Source organism: Emydura macquarii, unplaced genomic scaffold (genome assembly GCF_026122565.2).
Source record: "Emydura macquarii macquarii isolate MOO-44397 ecotype Brisbane River unplaced genomic scaffold, CSIRO-AGI_Emac_v2 contig_2897, whole genome shotgun sequence".
In the NCBI taxonomy this organism is placed as follows: Eukaryota; Metazoa; Chordata; order Testudines; family Chelidae; genus Emydura; species Emydura macquarii.
In genome coordinates this window covers 17028989-17050074 of record NW_027133034.1, presented here as the reverse complement: position 1 = coordinate 17050074, position 21086 = coordinate 17028989, and the positions used below count along the sequence as shown (strand labels likewise).

The 21086-nt window shown below is 40.0% G+C and overlaps 1 protein-coding gene across 3 annotated transcripts in view; it reads left to right on the top strand.

Moving 5' to 3' along the window:
• Positions 1 to 11815, top strand: part of SPTLC1 (serine palmitoyltransferase long chain base subunit 1) — a 37930-nt gene extending 26115 nt beyond the window's left edge. Inside the window, exons 10-15 of one of the 3 annotated variants that reach the window (XM_067568805.1) lie at positions 782 to 877; positions 1213 to 1309; positions 2103 to 2157; positions 6340 to 6457; positions 8734 to 8807; positions 10265 to 11815. In XM_067568805.1, the coding sequence (XP_067424906.1) occupies positions 782 to 877; positions 1213 to 1309; positions 2103 to 2157; positions 6340 to 6457; positions 8734 to 8807; positions 10265 to 10358 (534 nt within the window). In that variant the 3' untranslated portion in view covers positions 10359 to 11815. Of the gene's footprint in view, positions 1 to 717; positions 878 to 1212; positions 1310 to 2102; positions 2158 to 6339; positions 6458 to 8733; positions 8808 to 10264 lie in introns of those variants that run through there. The other 2 variants (XR_010923865.1, XM_067568806.1) reach the window with 2 other exon arrangements.
• The last annotated feature ends 9271 nt before the right edge of the window (positions 11816 to 21086 follow it).

The window sequence follows — 21086 nt, the reverse complement described above, 5'->3', positions numbered from 1 at the left end:
TCCCATCTTTTTTCCTCTTCTCCTGCTTTTGTTTCCTGCTTGTTTGCTCTAACTCATCCTACCCACATAATATATTTAGAACAAACAGAAAACCAATTTGAAGAAACAAAGCACAAATGGGACTGCCATGATGTTTGCCAAGCATCAGTTGATTTTGACTTGTATGTAAAATCCCTTTACCCACCCCTAGTATTTGTCAGTCTTGTCTATTTAGAATTAAAACTCTTTCTGGTAAAGATAATTTCTTTCTGTGTGCTGCATAGCACATTTCACAAAAGAGAATTTGTTTGCAATCAGTGAGTTAATAGGATAATTAGGTATTTTCTAGGGTCTAAACCCCTCTCCAGTTAAGCATGTACTTAAATCACATTCAGTCCCATTGACTTCCTTGGGATGACTCACATGCTTAAAATAAATCAAGTACCAAAATACTTTGCTGGATTGGGTCCTACAAATGCATAACTTGATTTTTACATGCTGCGTATATTGCAGGATCTGGTACATATATTTCACTTAGATGTTTTCAGTGCTTCTAAACATAATTTTAAAGCTCCTTGTTTGTGTCATTTTAACACAGTTATGGCTGAAGTGTCTCCATTTTAATCAAAACTATTTGTGGGTGGGTGAGTGTGGGTAGTAGCCTAGTGTATTTTGCCCTAGTACTCATGTTAATTGGAATGGTAGTTTATATATTGTAAATTATCTTGATTTAATTAGGTATCTCTTCACTTCCATCAACTTCATTCTTCTCTCATAATGTATTCTGTTAATTGAATGGCAGATTGATGATATAGATCTGATTAGTGCAAACATGGAGAATTCTCTGGCTTCTATTGGAGGATTTTGCTGTGGAAGATCTTTTGTGATTGACCATCAGGTATGCTATGCCACCTCTTATTTTTAAATGGAATAGCAGACTGAGTTACTAAGAAATGACAGTGGCTTGACTTCTGTTTACAAGCTGCATATTGATATAATGATTTACATAGGATTTTATTCCATTTAGAAGATCACTTCTTCAAAAAGATTGTGTGGATGACTTAGAGAACCATGGCTGAATACTTTGTTGAAGTGGAAAGTTATTAGCATTCAGTTATGATTTTTCCTTAATTTAAACCAAATGATTTTGAAGTTTTATCTGTACTGTCGTGAAAAAGCAAAACTGATAAAAGCTTTTCAGGTTTGTTTATGACTTTTCATTTTCTCTCTCAGCGATTGTCAGGTCAAGGTTACTGCTTTTCAGCCTCTCTGCCTCCCCTACTAGCTGCTGCTGCTATTGAGGCCCTCAATATCATGGAAGAGAATCCAGGTATTTCATTCTGAAAAATCAAGTACTTTGTAATGTGACACAAGTCCCTCTGCTCAGAGGGAACACTAACTGTTTGAGCTCAAGATGAAAACCTGTGGGTATAACTACCTCCACTTTCATCCCTCATGCTTTCATTCGTTCATTCTTTTTGCCCCCTTTCCACTGACTCTTTCCACACCTTCCATTCATTTTCTTCTTTTCACTCATTCTCCCTTTAACTTTCCCGCCCACTCTCTTCCCATCATACATCTCTTCTCCCTCCCCTTCCTTTTTCACACACAGTGAAAAAGAGAAGTGGAGATGTAAAGAGCCAGAGAAGGGAGCCACTGAACACCTCATTAAAAATTGTTTGTTGTTCACCACAAATAAATGGCCTGCTCATTTCCCTGCTCCCATTTGACCAGAACATATTTGGTCATTTTCAGGGTAAGTTAAGGAAAAAAGGGGGATATAGTTATCCAAGAATGAAGCCCCCTCTTACTTTCCAATTATATTTCTTCAGCTTGTAGTTTCTTGATTCTCTATGTGACATGCTTTAATTGGCTCACGCAAAAAAGAGTTCTAGACAGGAACTACTTCATTGGAATAGCAGAGTTTGGGGAAAGAAAACATTTGTCAGATCTTCAAACCCTGTCACTTCATGATGGAAATGGTATTCCCTTAGGAATGAGGATCATTGTAAGGAGGGGTAAAGAGGCTCAAGATTTTGTACTAAACTTTAAAATTTTTAAACACTTATTAGGTATTTATAGAAATATACAGCAAGAGACTGAGGCTCTTTTCTTTTGTCTAGACATTTTTCAGGTTTTACGAGAGAAATGCAAACGGATTCACAAAGCTTTACAAAGGTAAACTGTTTGGTTTTTGACTGCTGTCAACTCGCTCAGCATATCGCAAAGTATCTTGAATATAATATCCTCTGTAGTGACATTACTGAGTTTTTAATGTAATTATTCTGGCAGCAGTTTTTTGATAATACAGTAAGTGTTCTAGATTCAATACTTGATTCTGAAAATTTGTCATTTGACTATAAATACATAAAAATATACCTACTCCTATAGTCCCAATTCAATTTCTATATCAGATTAAAGTTTCTTAAAGTTCTGTCAGTTATTGCAGTAATCTATAACTCAGTTTTAATGACATCTTAACTGATTTTTAGCAGTGGTCAAACAATTACAACCTTCTACTTTTTCTTTCACAACAGTATTTGCTTATCTGTATTCTTTCTGATAGCCTTGTAATCTAGCAAGGTTTTTTTCTAATGGTTCTGATAAAGAATTGAAGTCAGTTATTGCTTAAGGTTTTCATTGTAAGGTGATGTAAATAGTCCAGAACAGTCTGCTCTCCTTGAATGGTATGTTCTATGCCAATATCCATGTTTGGTCTCCATGTCAAGTTGCTTGATAAACTTAAATTCTCTTACAACTAATTGTAAGGGAGGGGCATTAAATAATTAAAATCATAGTTGATGATTGAAATTTGTAACTGGGGTAAAATGACCTTAGTGCCACTATGTAAATTTATGGTACACCTTGAATACTGCATGCACTTCTGTCACCCAATCTCAAAAAAAGATATTAGAATAGGAAAAAGTACAGAGTGTGGCAACAAAAATGATTAGGGAAGAGGAACAGCTTCCATATAAGAAAAGATTAAAAAAAGGGGGACTGTTCAGCTTAGAAAAGAGAGAGGAGTGAGAGGGTGAACAGGGAAGTGTCTTTTATCCCTTCAGATAACACAAGAACCATCGGTCACCCAATGATATTAATAGGCAGCAGGTTTAAAACAAACATAAGGAAGTACTACTTCACACACAGCACAGTCAAGCTGTGGAACTCATTGCCAGGGGATGTTGTGAAAGCCAAATGTATAAATTGGTTTAAAAAAAATAATTAAATAAGTTAATGGAGGATAGCTCCATCAATGGCCATTAGCCAAGATGGTCAGGGATGCAATCCCATGCTCTGAATGTCCCTAAACCTCTGACTGTCAAAAGCTAGGATTGGATGACAGGCGAATTGATCACTTGAAATTGTTCAGTTCTGACAAAAAAACTAACAAAATATTAGGCTGTATAAAAAAGTATATAGAAAGTATTATGCTGTAATAGAAATCAGTGATATTCCTTTGTCTGGAATATGGTGTTTACTTATGATTTTGCCTTCTCTCTCTCTCTCTCTCATATATACATATATATACGGTATCACTAAGATTGAAAAGAATGGAACCAAGTTTAGAGGTGAAAAATAAGTACAATAGAACTGTATAAAATAATGAAGGTAAACAGGAGTATATGATTTTCTTCCTTTTCATAATACAAAACAAGTCAATTGAAAAGCAGGAAATTTAAAATCAACAACCAAATCCTTTTTTATGCTTTGCACAAGTAGACACTTTGTAATTCAGTGTCACAAGATATCACTGAAACCAAGAGCTTAGTAGAATTCCGAATAGGTTTAGATCTTCATAAGGCTAATGAGAAAATCCACATTTACCTTAAATATGATAAAATAAGGAGCTAAGTAGACATAAAGTCTCATGCTTCAGGACACAAGACAACACTAACTAATGAGTGGAGGAGAATGTAATTCTTCTTAAACCCAATGGGAAAGTTATTCTATCACTATCTGCTCCAGAGTTTCTTTTGCCTTTTCTTGAGGTAACAGACAGGGCATTGGACAAGATTCCTATGTAATATTGTCTTTTTAATAGTATGAATTTTTATCCTATTTATAAAATCGGTGCCTGGCAGAAATTAGAGGTGGGAAACACTTTTATGAAAGGTTCCATAATTTAGCTGTTTTTCTGGAAAAGTTAAGATGGGGGTGATGGGATGTTAGTATTCTGTGCAGGCTGTGGACTCACAAATGTTATTTCACTTACCCAGAGCTTGCAAGAAAAGCACAGCCAACCTTTCTTTGTTTCACACACTAAGTGGCCCTTTCTCTGACAGAGCTGGGCTGAACTGGGTCTTTTACATTTCTTATTGTTCATCCTTGGTTAGACAGCTGCTTGAGTCAGATTAGGGTTTATTTAACTAGAGTTGTAACTGACAGAACTTCAAATTAGACATCAATTTGGGATTTGCAAAGCAGCCTCTAGAAGTCAAAGTGTATAGTTAATACAAAGCATTATTGTCTGGACAAAGTCAGTGAGATTCAAAGTTTGAATTGGCAGTGGTACAAAGGCTGTTTCCTGCTCTAAAATACATTAACTCTCACCCATCCTCTCCTGCCGTCCCCTTTCTTTTTTAGGCTGTTCACGAATGCTTTACCTAGTTTAAATTAAAATGACTTCTTCATGTTATATGATTAGCTATTAAAGTCATTAATATATTAATATATGTTCTTTAAAAAGAAAATCTCATTGCTAGTAGCAAGTATTGTTCATTAAGTTCTAGCAGATACATACTTTGTCTTAACACTAAGACAATATTTGCTGCAAAGAAACCTCTTTAGCTGTTAAATTAAGCTACATGGTAACGTCTGGCTACCGTTCTTACCTGTTAATTTCTAGAATTGTGCTTCTATAACATCAGGTCTCTATTATGGAGCATACCTAATGACTGACATCTGTCATGCTGTATATATTTCATTTGTGATTCTACCTTGCAGAATGGTCTCAGACTGCTTCTGCTGGCTCCATATGTTGCCCTCTATTGTCTTTCCTGTGATCTCTAGAGAGAGATACCAGTATTTAAACACTTGCTCTTTAACTACATGACTCTTTTTAGAAGCAACTTGAGATTTTATATCTACATGATGCCAATTTTGAGTGTAATTTTGTTGCTGCAAAAATGGAAGGCCAGATTAAGCTCCCTTTCAAAACTGGCCTCTTAATCAGTAGAGCTTTGTACAAATATAAGGCATATTTCAGATTTTAAAAACATCTTTCTTTCCAGAGCGTTATAACTGATTCATTACGTCTGTGGCACTCTCTTCTTGCCATGGATTTGACAACTTGTGTTTTCTGAAGAGACCCTAACTTTTTGCATCCTTTTTTAAATAGGAAACTAATTTGGGGATTAAAAAAACACTTTGTAAATTTACAACACAGTGCGTGTAAAACAAGCTGACCAGTCAAGAAATCTAAGATTAGGCTGATGCTAACTGCATAGTGCATATATGTGATATGCTGTTAACGTTTGGGAGCAAAGGATTGGCTTTATTTCATCTTATTTGTATATTGATACACCTTCTTGATGGGGAATTTACAAGTCTGCATGTGAGAAAGTGATTCCTTTCCTTCCCTTCCCCCGTGCCCCCCCCCCCCCCACTCTGATTCTAAATTCTGATTGGGGTAGCTTAAGTGTCTTCTCCTTATTTATTGGCAAAACACATTGCACTTAAACATCTTGCTTCAAGTTTTTGTTTAAAGATTTGAAAGTATCAGAGTCTTGCAAACCAAGGAATGAATTATTGTGTTAGGTTTGTGTATTACAATCACATGTTTTTTTTAAACTTCTAAGGAAGGGCATTCAGTTGATACAAAATCTTATTTAAAAATTAACATTACCTATGGCAGTCAACTGATTCCCCATTTTTTGGTACATTTTCTGTTTTTTGAGCAGGTCAAGCTATTAAAGGAAAACTTGGGCGGCGGGGGAATCAGTTAGAAGAAAGTAGATGAAGAATATATACGATAGGAATTATATAAAGCAATAAAACTGAATTAAAATAAAGGGACCTACCTTTCCCAGATTCACAAAGAGTAAACATTCTTAGTGAAAGAAACAATGTGGTGTGGGTTGTTTAATTTGGTCAATATACATGTTCTCATGAGTAATTCATGACTACATAGTGTAAATTATGTATTGTAGTTGCTGGTATACAGAAGTTCAAAGATGTAAAGCTTTGTTTGCTTTAGAATTTGTTTAACATACTACCAATGTTAAATAATTTAGAAAGTTTTCCTGAAATATCACCCAAAAATGAGCAAGCCTTTAAATAGCATCTTTTCACTGTCTCTTTATATACTTTTTCTTTATTATGATCAGACATACACTAAAATGATTTGATTTGTTTCAGAATCTCTGGTTTAGTAGTTGTGGGAGAGTCATTTTCTCCAGCATTACACCTTCAGTTGCAAGAGACCAGTGGATCTCGAGAGAATGATACGAAGTTACTCAAGAGAATTGTAGATTATGTAAGTGACTCTTTTGCAATTAAAGCATAACTGCCCTTTAATTATTAGCAGAGCAATAATTTTGTGCAAAACCAGGGCATGGTAGTTGGTTGAATTGTCATATGACCTGGAGTCTTCCAGACCCCATTTGGAGAATAGCAATTGAATAGGCAAAACAGCAGGGGCCAGTATCCGCTTTTCGAAAATGTAAGTGGATGGTATTGTAGAGAAAAAGGAAAATCAATCACAGGAGTGGGGTGAGGTTAGGAAGATAGCCTGAGCGGGGAGGAAATATCCATCCAGAAACTCAGTTCCCCAGCTGCAAAAATCTCCTTTATCATCCACACCACAGTGATAGTCTCCCTCCCTTATCCCCCTTTAGTTTTGAACAGCAATGAAATATTTGACCTTGGTACTGTACAATATTTAATCCCTGCCATAGCACATCAAAACATGAGTTTCTCTTTCCATTACGAGAATGGATGTGTACGAATGGATTAGAGCAGTGTTCTTCATTCCAAGGCCTGGGAGCCAGTGGCGGCTTCCATTGTCCCTAAGTGCAGCTCCCTGCCTAATGGTTTATATTCCAGTTTATTTTATTTTTAACATTAGAATATGTACCGAGCCTATCAGAGTCCGCCTTCTTTACACGTCACATTGACCACATGGTACTATGTGCGCCAATAAGTACATCTAAGTATATCCGTTGTATAATAACTGTAATATTATCATAGCAACCTACGTCTTAATTTAGTAGTTGATGTGGTTTTCACATTGAAGGTTTTTTGCCAAAGTAGCCCCTGCTTGAAAAGTAGTGAAGATCACTGGATTAGAGAGAACTTTTGTGAAGTAGAAACTCAGTTTATTCTTTGAGCAGAGCTCTGTTAGTGTACTGCTCCACTTGAGCTTCAGCTCTTGTATTTTTTAAAAAGCGTTTTTACAGGATGGAACTTTATTTACATTTGAGTCCGAGCATATTATTATTTTGCACAATGTTATATATAACATTTACCACTTTTCATCATCAGTATACACTAATTCTCAAGACACCCCATGTGAGAAGTGTATATGTATGTTCCAGATGATTGATGTGACTCGTGCATTTTGGGTGGTGGGGGGATGATGGTACTTGTTTTGTGTTTAAGCTCATCTAGCGAATCTAGATTCAAAGAATGAAACTCTTTGAAAGAGGTGCTCTTCGATTTAAGAAATCTTTTAAATATCAGTGTTCATATTAAACAGCTTTCTACGTGTGCCCAGAAACTGCCTGTCCTGGTGGTTTTAGTACAAGCAGAATAATGTAGAGCCATTATTCTGATGATCTATTTCTTTTTTTTTCCATGGGACTCTTTATTAAAAAATAATAAGATAATACTCATGGTATATAACTTACCCTAACTTTTTATTCCTAAAAGACTGCAGTTACTTTATTCTCTGCCAGCGTAGCTACAAATGTTAAGTCATAAAATTAACCAGTCCCCTCTTAAATCTAGCCACAGTAGTTGTATTGACTCTCAGCAGCAACGACTTCCACAGACAGGGTTACTAGATGCTGACGTGTAGTCAGCATGTATTGACCAAGATCAACAATTTATGAAGCATCCTGGGATAGATAGAAATATTGGTGCGTGGAAGCAAAGCAGAGATATTTCAGCTGCCATAGTTGGTTTCCTTTAGTCCTTTTTATTTTAAATATCACTATTCTGTAAATGCTTAGGCGATTTAATCCTATTTAGGTAACATTTTTTGATCTGATAACATACAGACAAATGTGAAATGAAAGAAGCCCATCCTTAGCTTTCCCTGTTTGTTATATGTATATGTAAGAACCCCTACTCACTTGACTTATGAAATACCTAGGACAGCAGTCCTCATCTTCCATTGCAGGCCACCTTCTCTAAAAAGCAATTTCACCACTCCCAAAAGCTGGTAATAAACTGTAGCAAGAAATGTCAAACCTATCCATTCCATATACCCCCTTATCTCTGTTCGTCTAGTATAACACAGCCACCTACATTTTAAAAAGTCTCACCTGGGTTTCTAAAATTTTAAACTTTTTAAGGATGCGTTGTGCCCAGGAGTGTTTCTTAATGACAGCTATATAGGGAAATGCTAGTAATTCTCTTCTGATACTGGACTTAGTTTTGATATATACTTCTCTCTCTGCTCTGACTGTGCTGAATAAGAATCTGCCATATTTGTCTTCCAGACATTAAATAACCACTGTTCATAGTATGTAATTGTAATGTGGTATCTGAAGTTCCCAGTTGCATAACTTCTTATTTATATTTCTGCAGTGTATGAATAGAAGTATTGCATTAACTCAGGCCCGCTATCTGGAGAAGGAAGAGAAATGTCTTCCACCACCTAGGTGAGTGGAAATTTAGAAACCTCTGTTTCTTTTTCTCTCTTGCATGAGGAAAACCACCTGACTTTTATAAAAACAAAGCTATCTGCTTTAAGCCTTTTCATAGTTTGCCAGGTGAAGAATGGGAAATATGCTGCCTACAATAAACTATAAATGGGTATTATGGCATGTTACAATGTTTATTTATGAGACTATTTATCAAAATAAACCGAATCTTCAATATCAGCATTGTATTGTTTTTTCTAGTATACTATCCTGGCTGCTTACTGAGTAGGTTTTCATAAGAGGCCCATTCAACTTCAAAGTACATCTAAATGTGGGAATAATATAATGTGTGTGATGGGCAAGTGACATGCTTAGTGCCTAACTGGAATGAGATAGTATGACTATTTGCTTTGACCGAGAACTATTGCTACACAAGTTCTCCGTCTTGCCATATACTTCGCCTCTTGTTGTGCCTGCATTCATGGCTCAAACATTGCTTTTAACTGAGAGTCTCTCTCTCCTTCACTCTGCTGGAGAATCAAAATATTGAGTGGGGGTCATATTAGTTACATAAATCGAGTAAGAGTTAAGGCTAGGCCTAAGTCTATTGATTATTAAGACGAGGGGCTTGTTAAACTAAAGCCTATCATTAAATGAACCAAAACCCTTGGCAAGCTTTAATAATTTATGTAATGTTAATTAAGAATGGAAAATGTAATTGTGTAGTTCAACGTATCTTGTTAGTTAGACCAAACGTTCTAAACTGTCAGATTGTTTTAGCTAAAAGTTAAAAACAGGTGCTTGCAAAAAGTTACAGGTTGTTTGAGAAGAACAAAGTACCTTAGACCTCAAACGTGAGGGAGAAATACTCCAGACAGCAAAGTAGATAAGTTTAAGAAAAATAGGAAACATCTGAATATAGTGAATGGGCAAGATGACACTGTCACTATGTGCGGTCTGCATGTAACTGTTATGAAGGAACCAATTCAAAGGGTGTTTTATATAAAAATGTAGTATGCACATAGCATGAAATATATCAGATGTGACAAGGGAAGTAAGTGATTAGTATGAGTATGCGCAAATGTACAGGTTACATAAGAGCATAAACGAATGTAGACTGTTAAAAATAATCGAAGCAATGCAGGACGGAGACCCCCCCCCCCCCCCCACATGTACCTACCCACACCTGGTAATGAAAGAAACAGCTTTCCTACACCCATGATCAGGTAACTAATCACTGCTCTTTTTTGCTTTGTTTTACTTATGCATTTATATTGTGTTTTAATTAAGGTGATTATATATGCTAAAATTGTCACAATAAAGCTTCAAATTTAATTAAGTGTCCTAAATTGATGTGAACTAAGTTCTTTACCCAATGATTCTGATAAAAATTTAAACTAGTTCAGGAGAAATAAAGCAAGGAATAAGTGTCATTGCCATTACAAGAGCCAACACTTCTGTTTTTCTTTTTTCAGTATTCGAGTAGTGATAACAGTGGAACAAACAGAACAAGAACTGGATAAAGCTGCATCGATTATCAGGGAAGCTGCACAGTCTGTACTGAATTAAACTGCTGATTTAGATACTTGTATTCTGACACTGAGAGAAATGTTTTCCACTGTATGGCATCTTGGCTTCCACTCCAAAGGTTCCAGCTGTTTATGGCTCATCCATTGATGAAATTGAAAGATTGATGATTAACAGGGTCATTCCATAATTATGTAGATATGGTGAGGGGAAGAATGGTGAATTTTGGAATTACTAAATGACAGACACCATATGTAAAGAGTACAAACTCTACCTATAGTACTGATTATACTGAGTATCATTGTTGCCCAGCAGTATTTTATATTAATTTTTCCCCTCTTTCATAAAGGCCTTAAGCTTTGCTCCATCCCCTGAAAGTTTTTTTTTTTTTTTTTTTTTTAAATTGAACACTCCATTTCTCCCAAAAGATTGTGTATAACTACTGAGCATTATGAGAATGTAGGAATTTTTAACATAATCTCCAGAAAGTCAATTTAATTTTGTTTAAAATATTACCTCTTTCAAGATATTTTTAATATATTTAAAAGCTAAATAGTTAATGTATTAATGAATTCTTCGTTTTCAGCTATACTAAGTATTTTATTAAAATAAAATAAGTACTTAGGCACACCCTATATTTATATACTAAAACTTACTTTGGTTAACCATTTCTTGAAACCAATTCTTAATCGTTGTCCCTATAATAGTCCATTTCCCAAAAAAGCAACATTCACATCAAATACAGTTTGATTAATGCTGCATTTGATCTGTAAGTATACGTTAATTTGCCGGTTGTGGATGAGGTTTTTCTTACGATTAACTCGTATATCAAATTAACACCTCTAGTTTTGGAATTTGCTACCTTCCATACAGTGTGTGCAGCCCCTAGTGTGTGCAGCCAGGGGCTAAAGACTAGTTTTGAAGAGAATTAGGAGAGATTTTAAATGGCATGGGAAAAAAATCCTAATCAAAAGTTTGAAATCCCCCCTACCTCCTTACTGTGTACCAACCGTAACAATGTGAAAGTTCTGAAGCATGATCTCTAAATTTTAAGCTATTAGTTTACTCATCAATAACTATAATTTATACTGGGATTTTCAGAAATGCTTAAAGGATTTTAGGCGTATAAATTCCATTGAGATAAAACTGGACTTATGTACTTAAATTCCCCTAGGAGCTTTTGAAAATCTCCATCTGAAGGTCATATGCAGGTTTGCAGTAAACACAGATGGGTATAAACAGAGCACCAATCACTTGAAAAACAGCTGAGAGAGGATGACATATTTATTTGTAACTTTTATAACATATGAACCATTACTGTGTAGTCCAATACTTTTTAGAAAGGCTTATATGTTTGAAAACACTCTCTGTATTCTGCCTATTCTGTATTCTGGGTTGTTTTATAATGTCTTTTTTTGGTTGCTGCTACAAAGACTACAGTGCTATATTTGGGAAATAACTTGGTTTAAATAAAGTTAAACATATTTGATTCAAAACTTCATGTATCAGTTAAATTATTGTAAAATTTAGCTATTTTTTTAATGTTCTACATCAGACACTTTTTAGTCAAACCTTTTTCAGTACATAGTACATTTGTGCGTTGCCTTTCCAAGTCTAGTTGGTGTCTCTAAGTGCAAATATCTTCATAAAGTCATGTGGACTTTGTGTTCTGCTCGGAATATTTTGTAGTTAAGGATACCATTCTTTCACTGATTCCATGACTTTTCTGGGGCAGAGCTGAAACAGCAGCTGGCATTGGGTCAGTACCCTTAGGCTGGAGCAGCAGCAGGGTTGGAGCCACTGCCAGTAGCCAGCCCTGGTGATGTAGGAGCAGCAGCCCCCAGGGCCGCCAGAACAGCTAACAGTTGGGTCAGTCCCTCTGGGGCTGGAGCCTGCAGCAGCGCTCTGTCTATTTGCTTCCCCCTAACCTCTCTGGGTATTTTTAGTAAAAGTCAGGGGCAGGTTGCAGGCAATAAACAAAAAATCATGGAAGCCCGTAACCTGTCTGACTTTTAATAAAAAATACCCAAGACAGAATCTTATTTATATTCATTCAGAACCCTACTTCTGCAAGTTTTGACAGTATATTTTATCAGCAGCTATTGCTATAATCCTGATTTTGAACAAGGACAGGTTCTCCCCTTTTTTGACTACATACAGGCCTTGGTCTACAACAAAAAGAGGGTTACTCCCCTTTCTATATCAGTATAACATGGAACAGTAGCTCATGTGGAATTTTAAGGATGGGGAATCGAGCACTCTGAGCAGTGCCCATGTGCTCCCAATAATAAACTCTCACAGGTGAAAACAATGTGCTAAAAACCTTAATCCAAAAATGCTGTTTGTCAATTACACTACAGTGTTAGACCCCTAAACTTTTGGGATGTTCAGGTCCTTTATCATGTTTTTTCAACTGTCAAACAAAATACTTAGAATGAGGAAGACTTGCAAATAAGCAAAGGTTAACTGATTAGAAAATTTATGCTTATGCAGTTCACATACCATTTGGTGTGGTCATAGGAGTAATTTCTGTGTGCAGTAAGATTTGGGTTTGAGTCTATCACTGTGTCTACACTACAAGCGCAGGCTGTGGTTACCTTGCTCGTTTACACATACGCTAGTTCTCACTGAGCTAGCATAAGTATAAATAGCAATGTAGCCACGGTAGCACAGGTGGCATCAGTAAGGGCATGGCTAGCTGTGCCAAGTTGGGTACCCAACATTTTCAGGTGGACTTGTACTTGACATGGCTAAGCCATGCTGCTGTTACCTATGCTGCCATGGCTACATTGCTGTTTATACTTGAGCTAGTGTTAACATGTCCACAAGCAGGGGAATCACACCTTAGCTCACCGTGTAGACGTAGCCTAAGATCACAAGAATGTCCCACCCCCTCCTCCCAGAGGGAGCTTTCTCTAAGGTATCATCACATACATGCTTCCATTATATATGTATGGCCTGATCTACACTGTCGACTTAGTCACTGAAGTCGACTTAATTACACCCGCGTCTACACTGGCACCACTCTTAATTCGAATTAAGGTGCCTGTAAAATCAACTTAAGACCACCTCTGCAAGCGGCGTAGCGCCTAATTAGAATTTGTTAAATCGATTTAGTGTCAGTGTAGACACAACAGAAAGTAAATTGAATTAATTGACCTCCGGAATGTATCCCACAATACCCAATTTTGACGGCTCTGGACAGTCGCGCTGTGCTGCTAAGTGGTCATGCTAGCAGAAAAAGTCCCCTCCTCTCAAGCCCTGGGAAGATTTGAATTTTCATTTCCTGTGCTGCCAGCGTGGAGAGAGCTTTGTCACTGTTCTCTGCATGGCTACTGCAAAGCCCAAACATGCTTCAGCATGGAGTCAATCAGAGGTCTTAGACCTCATTGGGCTGTGGGGCGAGGAGTCCGTTCTGGCTCAGCTCAAAGCCAGCAAAAGGAATCTGGACCTTTATGGGAAGATATCCCAGGACATGCTGGAGAAGGGACACCAGAGGGATGCTCAGCAGTGCCACGTGAAGATCAAGGAGCTGCGTCAGTAGTATCAGAAAGCCAGGGAAGCTAACAGCTGCTCTGGATCCTCACCCAAAAAAGCTGGTTCTATGATGAGGTGCACGCAATTCTTGGTGGCAATCCCACCATGGTGCCTCCCCGCAGCATCAATACCTCCGCTGGGTCACAGTCCATGATCAATGAGGAGGACTCTGTGGACGAGGAGGAAGCTGAGGAGAGCAGGGTGCAGGAGAGCGGGGTGTCCGTTCTCACAGAAAGTCAGGACTTTTTCCTGACCCCCCAAGCAGTCCAACAGCACACAGAACAGCACAAATGATCCTGGGGAAGGCACATCTGGTGAGTTTTCTTTCTTATTAGCATTTCTGTCCTTTTTCATTGGGCGAGGGGGCCGGGGACTCAAAGTGGATTTCAGGCGTTTCGGTGACTGTACAGTCTGTTAAACCAAGGAACAGTTGATTTATGTGATGAGAAATGCTACGTTTATCATCAGTTGATATCTCATGGAAAATGTAATGTATGTAATCTGTTATCCCTCGAAAAACGTTTCAGTGGAGGGCTGCCTTGTTCCTCCCTCCACGGTAGGATTCTTCTCTTCAGTCAAGGTAGCCAGCATCATGGCGGAACACTGCTGGTACCCCGCTGCATCCAGCAAATCTGTGTTTTAAGCATAGCCTCCCAACCCCCCTCATCCTCCCCCCCCCCAACGGCATCTGCAGTTCCTCTCTGTAAGGGTTTAAAACAAGCAGAGAGGGAATCATTTGCTACATTGTATCAAGGGAATTATTATTTAAATTGTTACATTTGTATCATTTTTTTCACTATGAACTGGCTACTTTATTTTTCTTTCATTCTGTAGACACCCTGGCACTGGACCCACCCTTAAGAAATGTTGCAGACAGACTGTCTCAGATTAGGAAGAGAGAAAAATAAAAGCAGAGACGACATGTTTGCGGAGCTCATGAACGCCTCAGCAGCCGCAGAGACAGAGCACAGAGCGTGGCGGCTGACCTTGTCACAGGACATGGACAGGGAGAGTCGCAAAGAAATGATGGAGCATGATCCCAGTACCACGCGGGAAGTGCTGTGAATCACGTGGGACCAGGCAAACATGCTCTGGCAACTTGTGGACCTTCAGGAGCAGCGGAGGCAGGACAGAGTTGCTCCTCAACCAAGGGCTTTGCCGCCCTCCACCGCCCCAAGAGGTCTCAGAGGAGATTGTCCAGGCTGCAGTACGTGCTCGCCTCCATCCCAGTGGAGGCGAGCAGAAAGCAGTGGTGGCCACGCTGATAGTTGGCCAGCAAGCTACCACCCTACCCCTTGAGACGTGAATGAACACTCTCCCATTCCCCCATGACTTGAAATGATGCAAAACTTTTTCTGAACATTCAACGCATTTCTTTATTAAATCATATCTTGTTCAGGAGGGATTTGATGGGCACAGATATCGTTTGGGGGGATGGGAGGTCACCAAAGGCAAACAACATACAGGAACATAAATCAGTCCTGCATCTCATTGCAGAACCTGGTTTTCAAAGCTCCCCTAATGCAAAGCACTCTGCAGTTAGCGCTCAGCATAGTGCTGGCATCTGGCTGCTCATAATTGGCGGCCAGTCTTTCTGCCTCCACAGCCCAACCCTGGGGGAACCTCTCACCCTTCGCTTCACACACATTATGAAGAACACAGCACGCAGATATCACAGAAGGAAGGTACTTCTCACTCATGTCCAGCCTAGTGAGGAGACTCCTCCATCTACCCTTTAAACGCCCAAAGGCACATTCTGCAACAGCTTAACCTCTTATTAAAACACTCCTTGTCACTGTCAAGGTGGCCGGTGTACGGCTTCATTAGCCAAGGGAGCAAGGGGTAAGCAGGGTCCTCCAGGATCACTATTGGCATTTCCACATCCCCGATGTCAATTTTTTGGTCAGGGAAGAAAGTTCCCGCCTGCATCTTAGAGAACAGCCCCAAGTTATGAAATACACGAGCGTCATGCACCTTCCTAGACCACCCCACACAGATGTCAGTGAAATGACCCCTGTGATCCACAAGCCCCTGCAGGACCATGGAAAAGTACCCCTTCCGGTTTATGTACTCAGTCGCTAGGTGGGCAGGTGCTAAGATAAGGATGTGCGTCCCATCAGTGACACCCCCCCACACACACAGTTTGGGAACCCCATCGTGGCAAACCCCTCCACTATGTCCTGCACATTTCCCAAAGTCACTACCCTTTGTAGCAGAAGTCTATTTATGGCACTGCACACTTGATTCACGGCTATGCCCACTGTAGACTTACCGACTCTGAATTGATTCCCAACTGAGCAGTAACAGCTGGGGGTTGCCAGCTTCCACACAGCGATGGCGACTCTCTTCTTCACAGTCATAGCTTGTCTCAAGCACGTGTTCACGCACTTCAGGGATGGCGCCAGCTCCAAGCACAGTTCCAGGAAAGTTGCCTTTTACATCCGAAAGTTTTGCAGCCACTGATCATCATCCCACAGCTGCATAACGATGCAGTCCCACCACTCTGTGCTTGTTTCCCTGCACCAGAACCGGCGCTCCACAGACTGCAGATGATATGTTACAGCCTGCAGCAATCGGGAATTGTTCTGCTTGATGTCTTGTAGCAGGGCAGCCTCGGTGGCATCAGTGTTGTCTCTGCTTCAGCTTCTTGCTCTATTTCTAAAATAATTGATGATAAGCTTCGATGTATTTGTCACGCTCACAATTATAGTGCAGAGTTGAGCTGGCTCCATGTCTCTGCAGCAATGGCAATCACAGGGGAGTAAAAAAAACGGCTTGAAAATACTTTTCCTGTTTGTTTGGGGTGGGGAGAAGGGTGCGGGAAGCAGTGTTGCATCCTGGGACGATGACACGCGTCCCAGCAGCCACTGTGGCTAGTTGCACTGTGGGATAGCTACCCATATTGCACTGGTTTATAATTCGAAATAAGGCTGGTCAGTGTGAACGCAAGAGACCAGCGCAAACAGTGTGTACACACTGCTGCGATTTCTAAAAATAGGCTGCTGAAAGTTGAATTAAACAGTCGACTTCCCGCGGCAGTGTAGACATAGCCATAGAGATGTCAAGCCACCAGGAAAAAAGCTCGTAACTTCACTATCCCTCATCTGCTCCTTCTAAACTGAATGCATGTGCTTTACCTTCTGTTGTGCGCTCATAGTACTGGAGAATCTGTTTCTGCACATCTTGGGTTTTGGTAGCTAGGTCAACATCCACCTCTGATGCAACCCTTTCAAAGAAAACCATTGGCTGAAGAGCGGGTGAACCCCCACTGTATTGTATATTACAAGGGCAATCCATTATATAGGAAGCGGTTTAGCACACCTTCATGACTGACACTGTTTACAAGAATAGTAACCCTGTACGACTGCACATAGAGATCTTTAGACAAATGTGAAAGATGGTTTAAGTATTTGTATTACAGTAGCACCTACTCAAACTGCTGAAGCCCCCATTGTGCTAGGTACTGGACAAACAGTAAAAGACTCTGAAAAGCTGACAATCTAAATAGGCATGGCTGAGAAGAAGGGAGTATTATCCCTACTTTCAAGATGGGAACTGAGGCACAGACCAGACTTGCCCAGGATCACACAGAAAAAGCATGTGACAGAGCTGGAAATGGAACCCAACTCTCCTGCGACACACTATCCATGTCTAAATCACAAGAGCATCCTACCTCCTAAATCTCTCTGGCAGAGGACCAGCATAAAAGGCCCTTCTATTCTGCAACAAGCTGGACCTAAATTCTATACCATTCTGAGAGCACATTCCTGAATCAAATGTGCAAATGAATAAGCACACAGTGTTTTTTTTCTTTAAGTTAGTTTTATCCGGCCACGAGGTTTTCAGTGTGCCATATTTTTGTATTAACACACAACTGAATTGTTGCTTGTCAGGGGCAAAGTTAAGCATTTGACACCTAGGGCAGCATAGGAAATGGTTTGAGAGTGCAGAATAAACATTTTAACATGTAAGCATAGTACTGACCAACGTTGAAATATTAGGTATCGGAGTCAATACCCCATTCACATCTCACACTTTTTATTTCAGGCTATCTGCACACTCTGAGATTACTATTGATTTATGTTCTGTTCACTTTTGGAAGGCTTTTCCTTGCAATTATAAGGGCTAGGAACGTTTTTAAAAAATATAATTAAAGCTCAGATGCTGAAGCATCATTTAGTCGGAAGTGATGAAATTCCACCACAAATTCTAAGTCCACAAATACACCTGGACTTAATCATGGGTTATTCTCCACTCTTTTTAATGGACTAATGAAGGGTATTCTAGTGTGGGAATCTCCCCTGTTGAAGCTTTTCCACTTCATATGAAATACTTAAATGTACACTCGGTCAGTTCTTTGTCACAGCCGGAGGTAGTGGTGGTTCTGCTACTTCCACCAGTACCTTGGGCCCCAGCTCCACACCATCCCCAACAATCCAGTAATTAGGGCACTCACACCAGATGTGGGAGACCTGGATTCAAGTGCCGGCTCAGACTCAGGTCGAGTGGAGATTTGAACCTGGGTAGCCCACGTTCTGTATGAGTGCTCTAATCACTGGACTCTTGGATGTAAGGGGTGGGGGATGGTGCACTGATGGCAGAAGCAGTACCACCACCACTGCAGGCTATGAGAAAAGACTGACTTGGCTTAGGCACCTAACTTGAGGATAGTTACGACTCTTGAAGGGAAGGGGGCACCTCACTTTGGGCCAGAGTTAGAGTCCTAATGCTCTTTGATTCAGAGATTTTGAAAGCCAGAATGGACCATTGTTCTCTAGTCTGACCTCCTGAATAGCACAAGCCATAAAACTTCCCCAAAATAATTCCTAGAGCAGAGCTTTTCAAAAAAACAACCAGTCTTGCACACCATCCATCTTCTTGGCATTTCCTAGTGGGTAATTATGGCCGCTCCCTACTCAGTGTACTGGCTTCTAAAATGAATTCCGTTTTGGGTGACTCCTTAGGGAATTCTGTGCCAAAAAATTGAAAATTCTACACCAAAAAAAAAAATAATAATAATAATGTAAAATTCTGCTCATGGTATTTTAAAATTCTGCATATTTTATTTGTCAATAAATGCATGTGGAGGCTCCAGCATGGCCTTGGTGGGAGATGAGAGAGATCACCCTGCAGCCCCCCCGTCTTCTCCCCAGACATGGCCTCAGCGATGAGGCTGCACCTGACCCTGACACAATGCAAGGGCCAGGCCTGCCTGGCCCCAGAAACACTCCAGGGCTCTGCCCCTCCATGCCTGGCGCACCAAGATAGCAAGTAAGAGAGACAGAGTCTCACATGCACGCTCAGTCCTAGCCTCTGATCCAAGTGTGGAGCAAGCAGGCTCAGGCCAGCAGGATTCAAGTGTTGTGAGGCTTAGGGTGGAAGGATCCAGGGTTCTGTGCAGAGCAATTTGGGTGCAGGCAGCCCATTGTGGGGTTCCAGGTAAAGGGGGAATGGCACTCTGGGTAAAGGTGGTTGGGAATCTGTGTGTGTGTGGGGGGGGGCATAGGGCTCAGCAGGGGGTCAGGCTGCAAGAGGCTCCAGCTGCAGGGGGTGAGGAGCAATAGGGGCAGGAAGCGATGGGGTATGGAGCTTTGGGTAGGTTTCTGGGGATGGATCTGATCCAACCCCAGCCACTCTGTGCAGAGGAAGAGAAAATTCCATCCTTCCCCGCCTCCAATCGGGACCAGAAGCTGAGCCTAGCACAGGTAGGAGCCACTAGCCAGGGTGCTCCCAGTCTCTTCCCCCTCCCCCCCGGCAGTGATTTACCTCTCTGCTGGCTGCTCCGGGTGCTCAAAACAACAGTGTACATGAGTCTTCTTTTTGCTGCCCTGACGTTTTCTGTGGGGAAGCAAAGAAATCTGTAGGGGCCATGAATTCTGTGTGCACGCAGTGGTGCAGATTCCCCCCAGGAATATTAGGTACCTAACTCTCCCCATACAATGCATGGGTTCCTGACTTTGGCTTGCGAATTCTATTAGGCAGCAGGGTGCTTAAATCCTTCTTTTGAATCTATCCCTGTTTCTTTATATAGTCCAGGGCAATGGAATGGTGGTAATGATGGTTGTGGAGGGGTTGGTGAATCTGTTCAAGCTTTTGACACTAGGGAATCAACAGATTGCAAGATTTAGATAGGACACTTTAAATTTCAGTACGTTAGGCTTGCATGAACTGACAGACAATTTTATGGGCAGCCTTCTTTTGTGATTATATTTGCATGAAATCAGATTGTTCATGCATTTCATCATAAGGAATATTTCTTCATACATAGGACCCAATCCTGCTCCTCTTAAAGTACATGGCAAAGCATTCATCAAATTCACATGGGATTAAGATCAAACCATGTGGGCCTGATCCGAAACTTCAAAGCTTCTCCTGCACCTAACGGTTCAGCTTCTTGGAAATATGCTGATTTTTTTACAACAGCTAAGGTCCTGGCCCTGAGGGTTTCACCTCAGTAAGGTTTCTTGGGAAAAAAATAATCTTAATTCAATAATGATAGTCATTGAAGTAGTCCTCTTAAAGTGGCTAGTGAGCAATATTATAGATTGGGTGTTTTTAATGTCAGCCACATAATTTCCTTTTGCAAAATTATCTTTACAGTATAAAATTCAGAATTCTTTGCTACTTAACTCCACTAGTTTCTCAAAGATTATAAGCCCAATGGACATTACTTACTTGAACATTTGAAAATAATTGATTGTATTTAATTTAATTGTTTTTAAGGAAATCTGCGATTCCCTTTTCTGTTTATGATAGAGCTCATTATTTTTTGGATGGGAGGTGAAATACATAAGGAAAGTATTAAGGAAGAAGTGAAGGTATGGCTGAGTAGCTTTGATTTTACACTTTTGAAATCTGATCCAGGTCACTGCAGAGAATGGTGTACTGTCTCCTTTCTGTCACTCCATCTGGACTTTATTATTTTAAACTAGGTGGTGGAGTGTTGGCATTCACTGATCTATGAAGCTGCTACTGCAAAAGTATTTTGCATCCTCAGATACAAGAAAGGTATATGAACTGGAAATGCTGCTTAAACAAACAGAATATTTAGGTTTAACCCAAAGCATTTGAGCATTGAGCTGTTTCAGTGTCCCAATAAAAGGAAACGTTTGGGGAACACATCTTGTTGTGTTTTACGTTCTTTGGCAGGTTTTTGTGCTAATACAAAAATAGGCCTAGTCTGTCTGGATACTAACTGGATTGTTCAAACATTAGTTTCCTGGCCTGTATGCT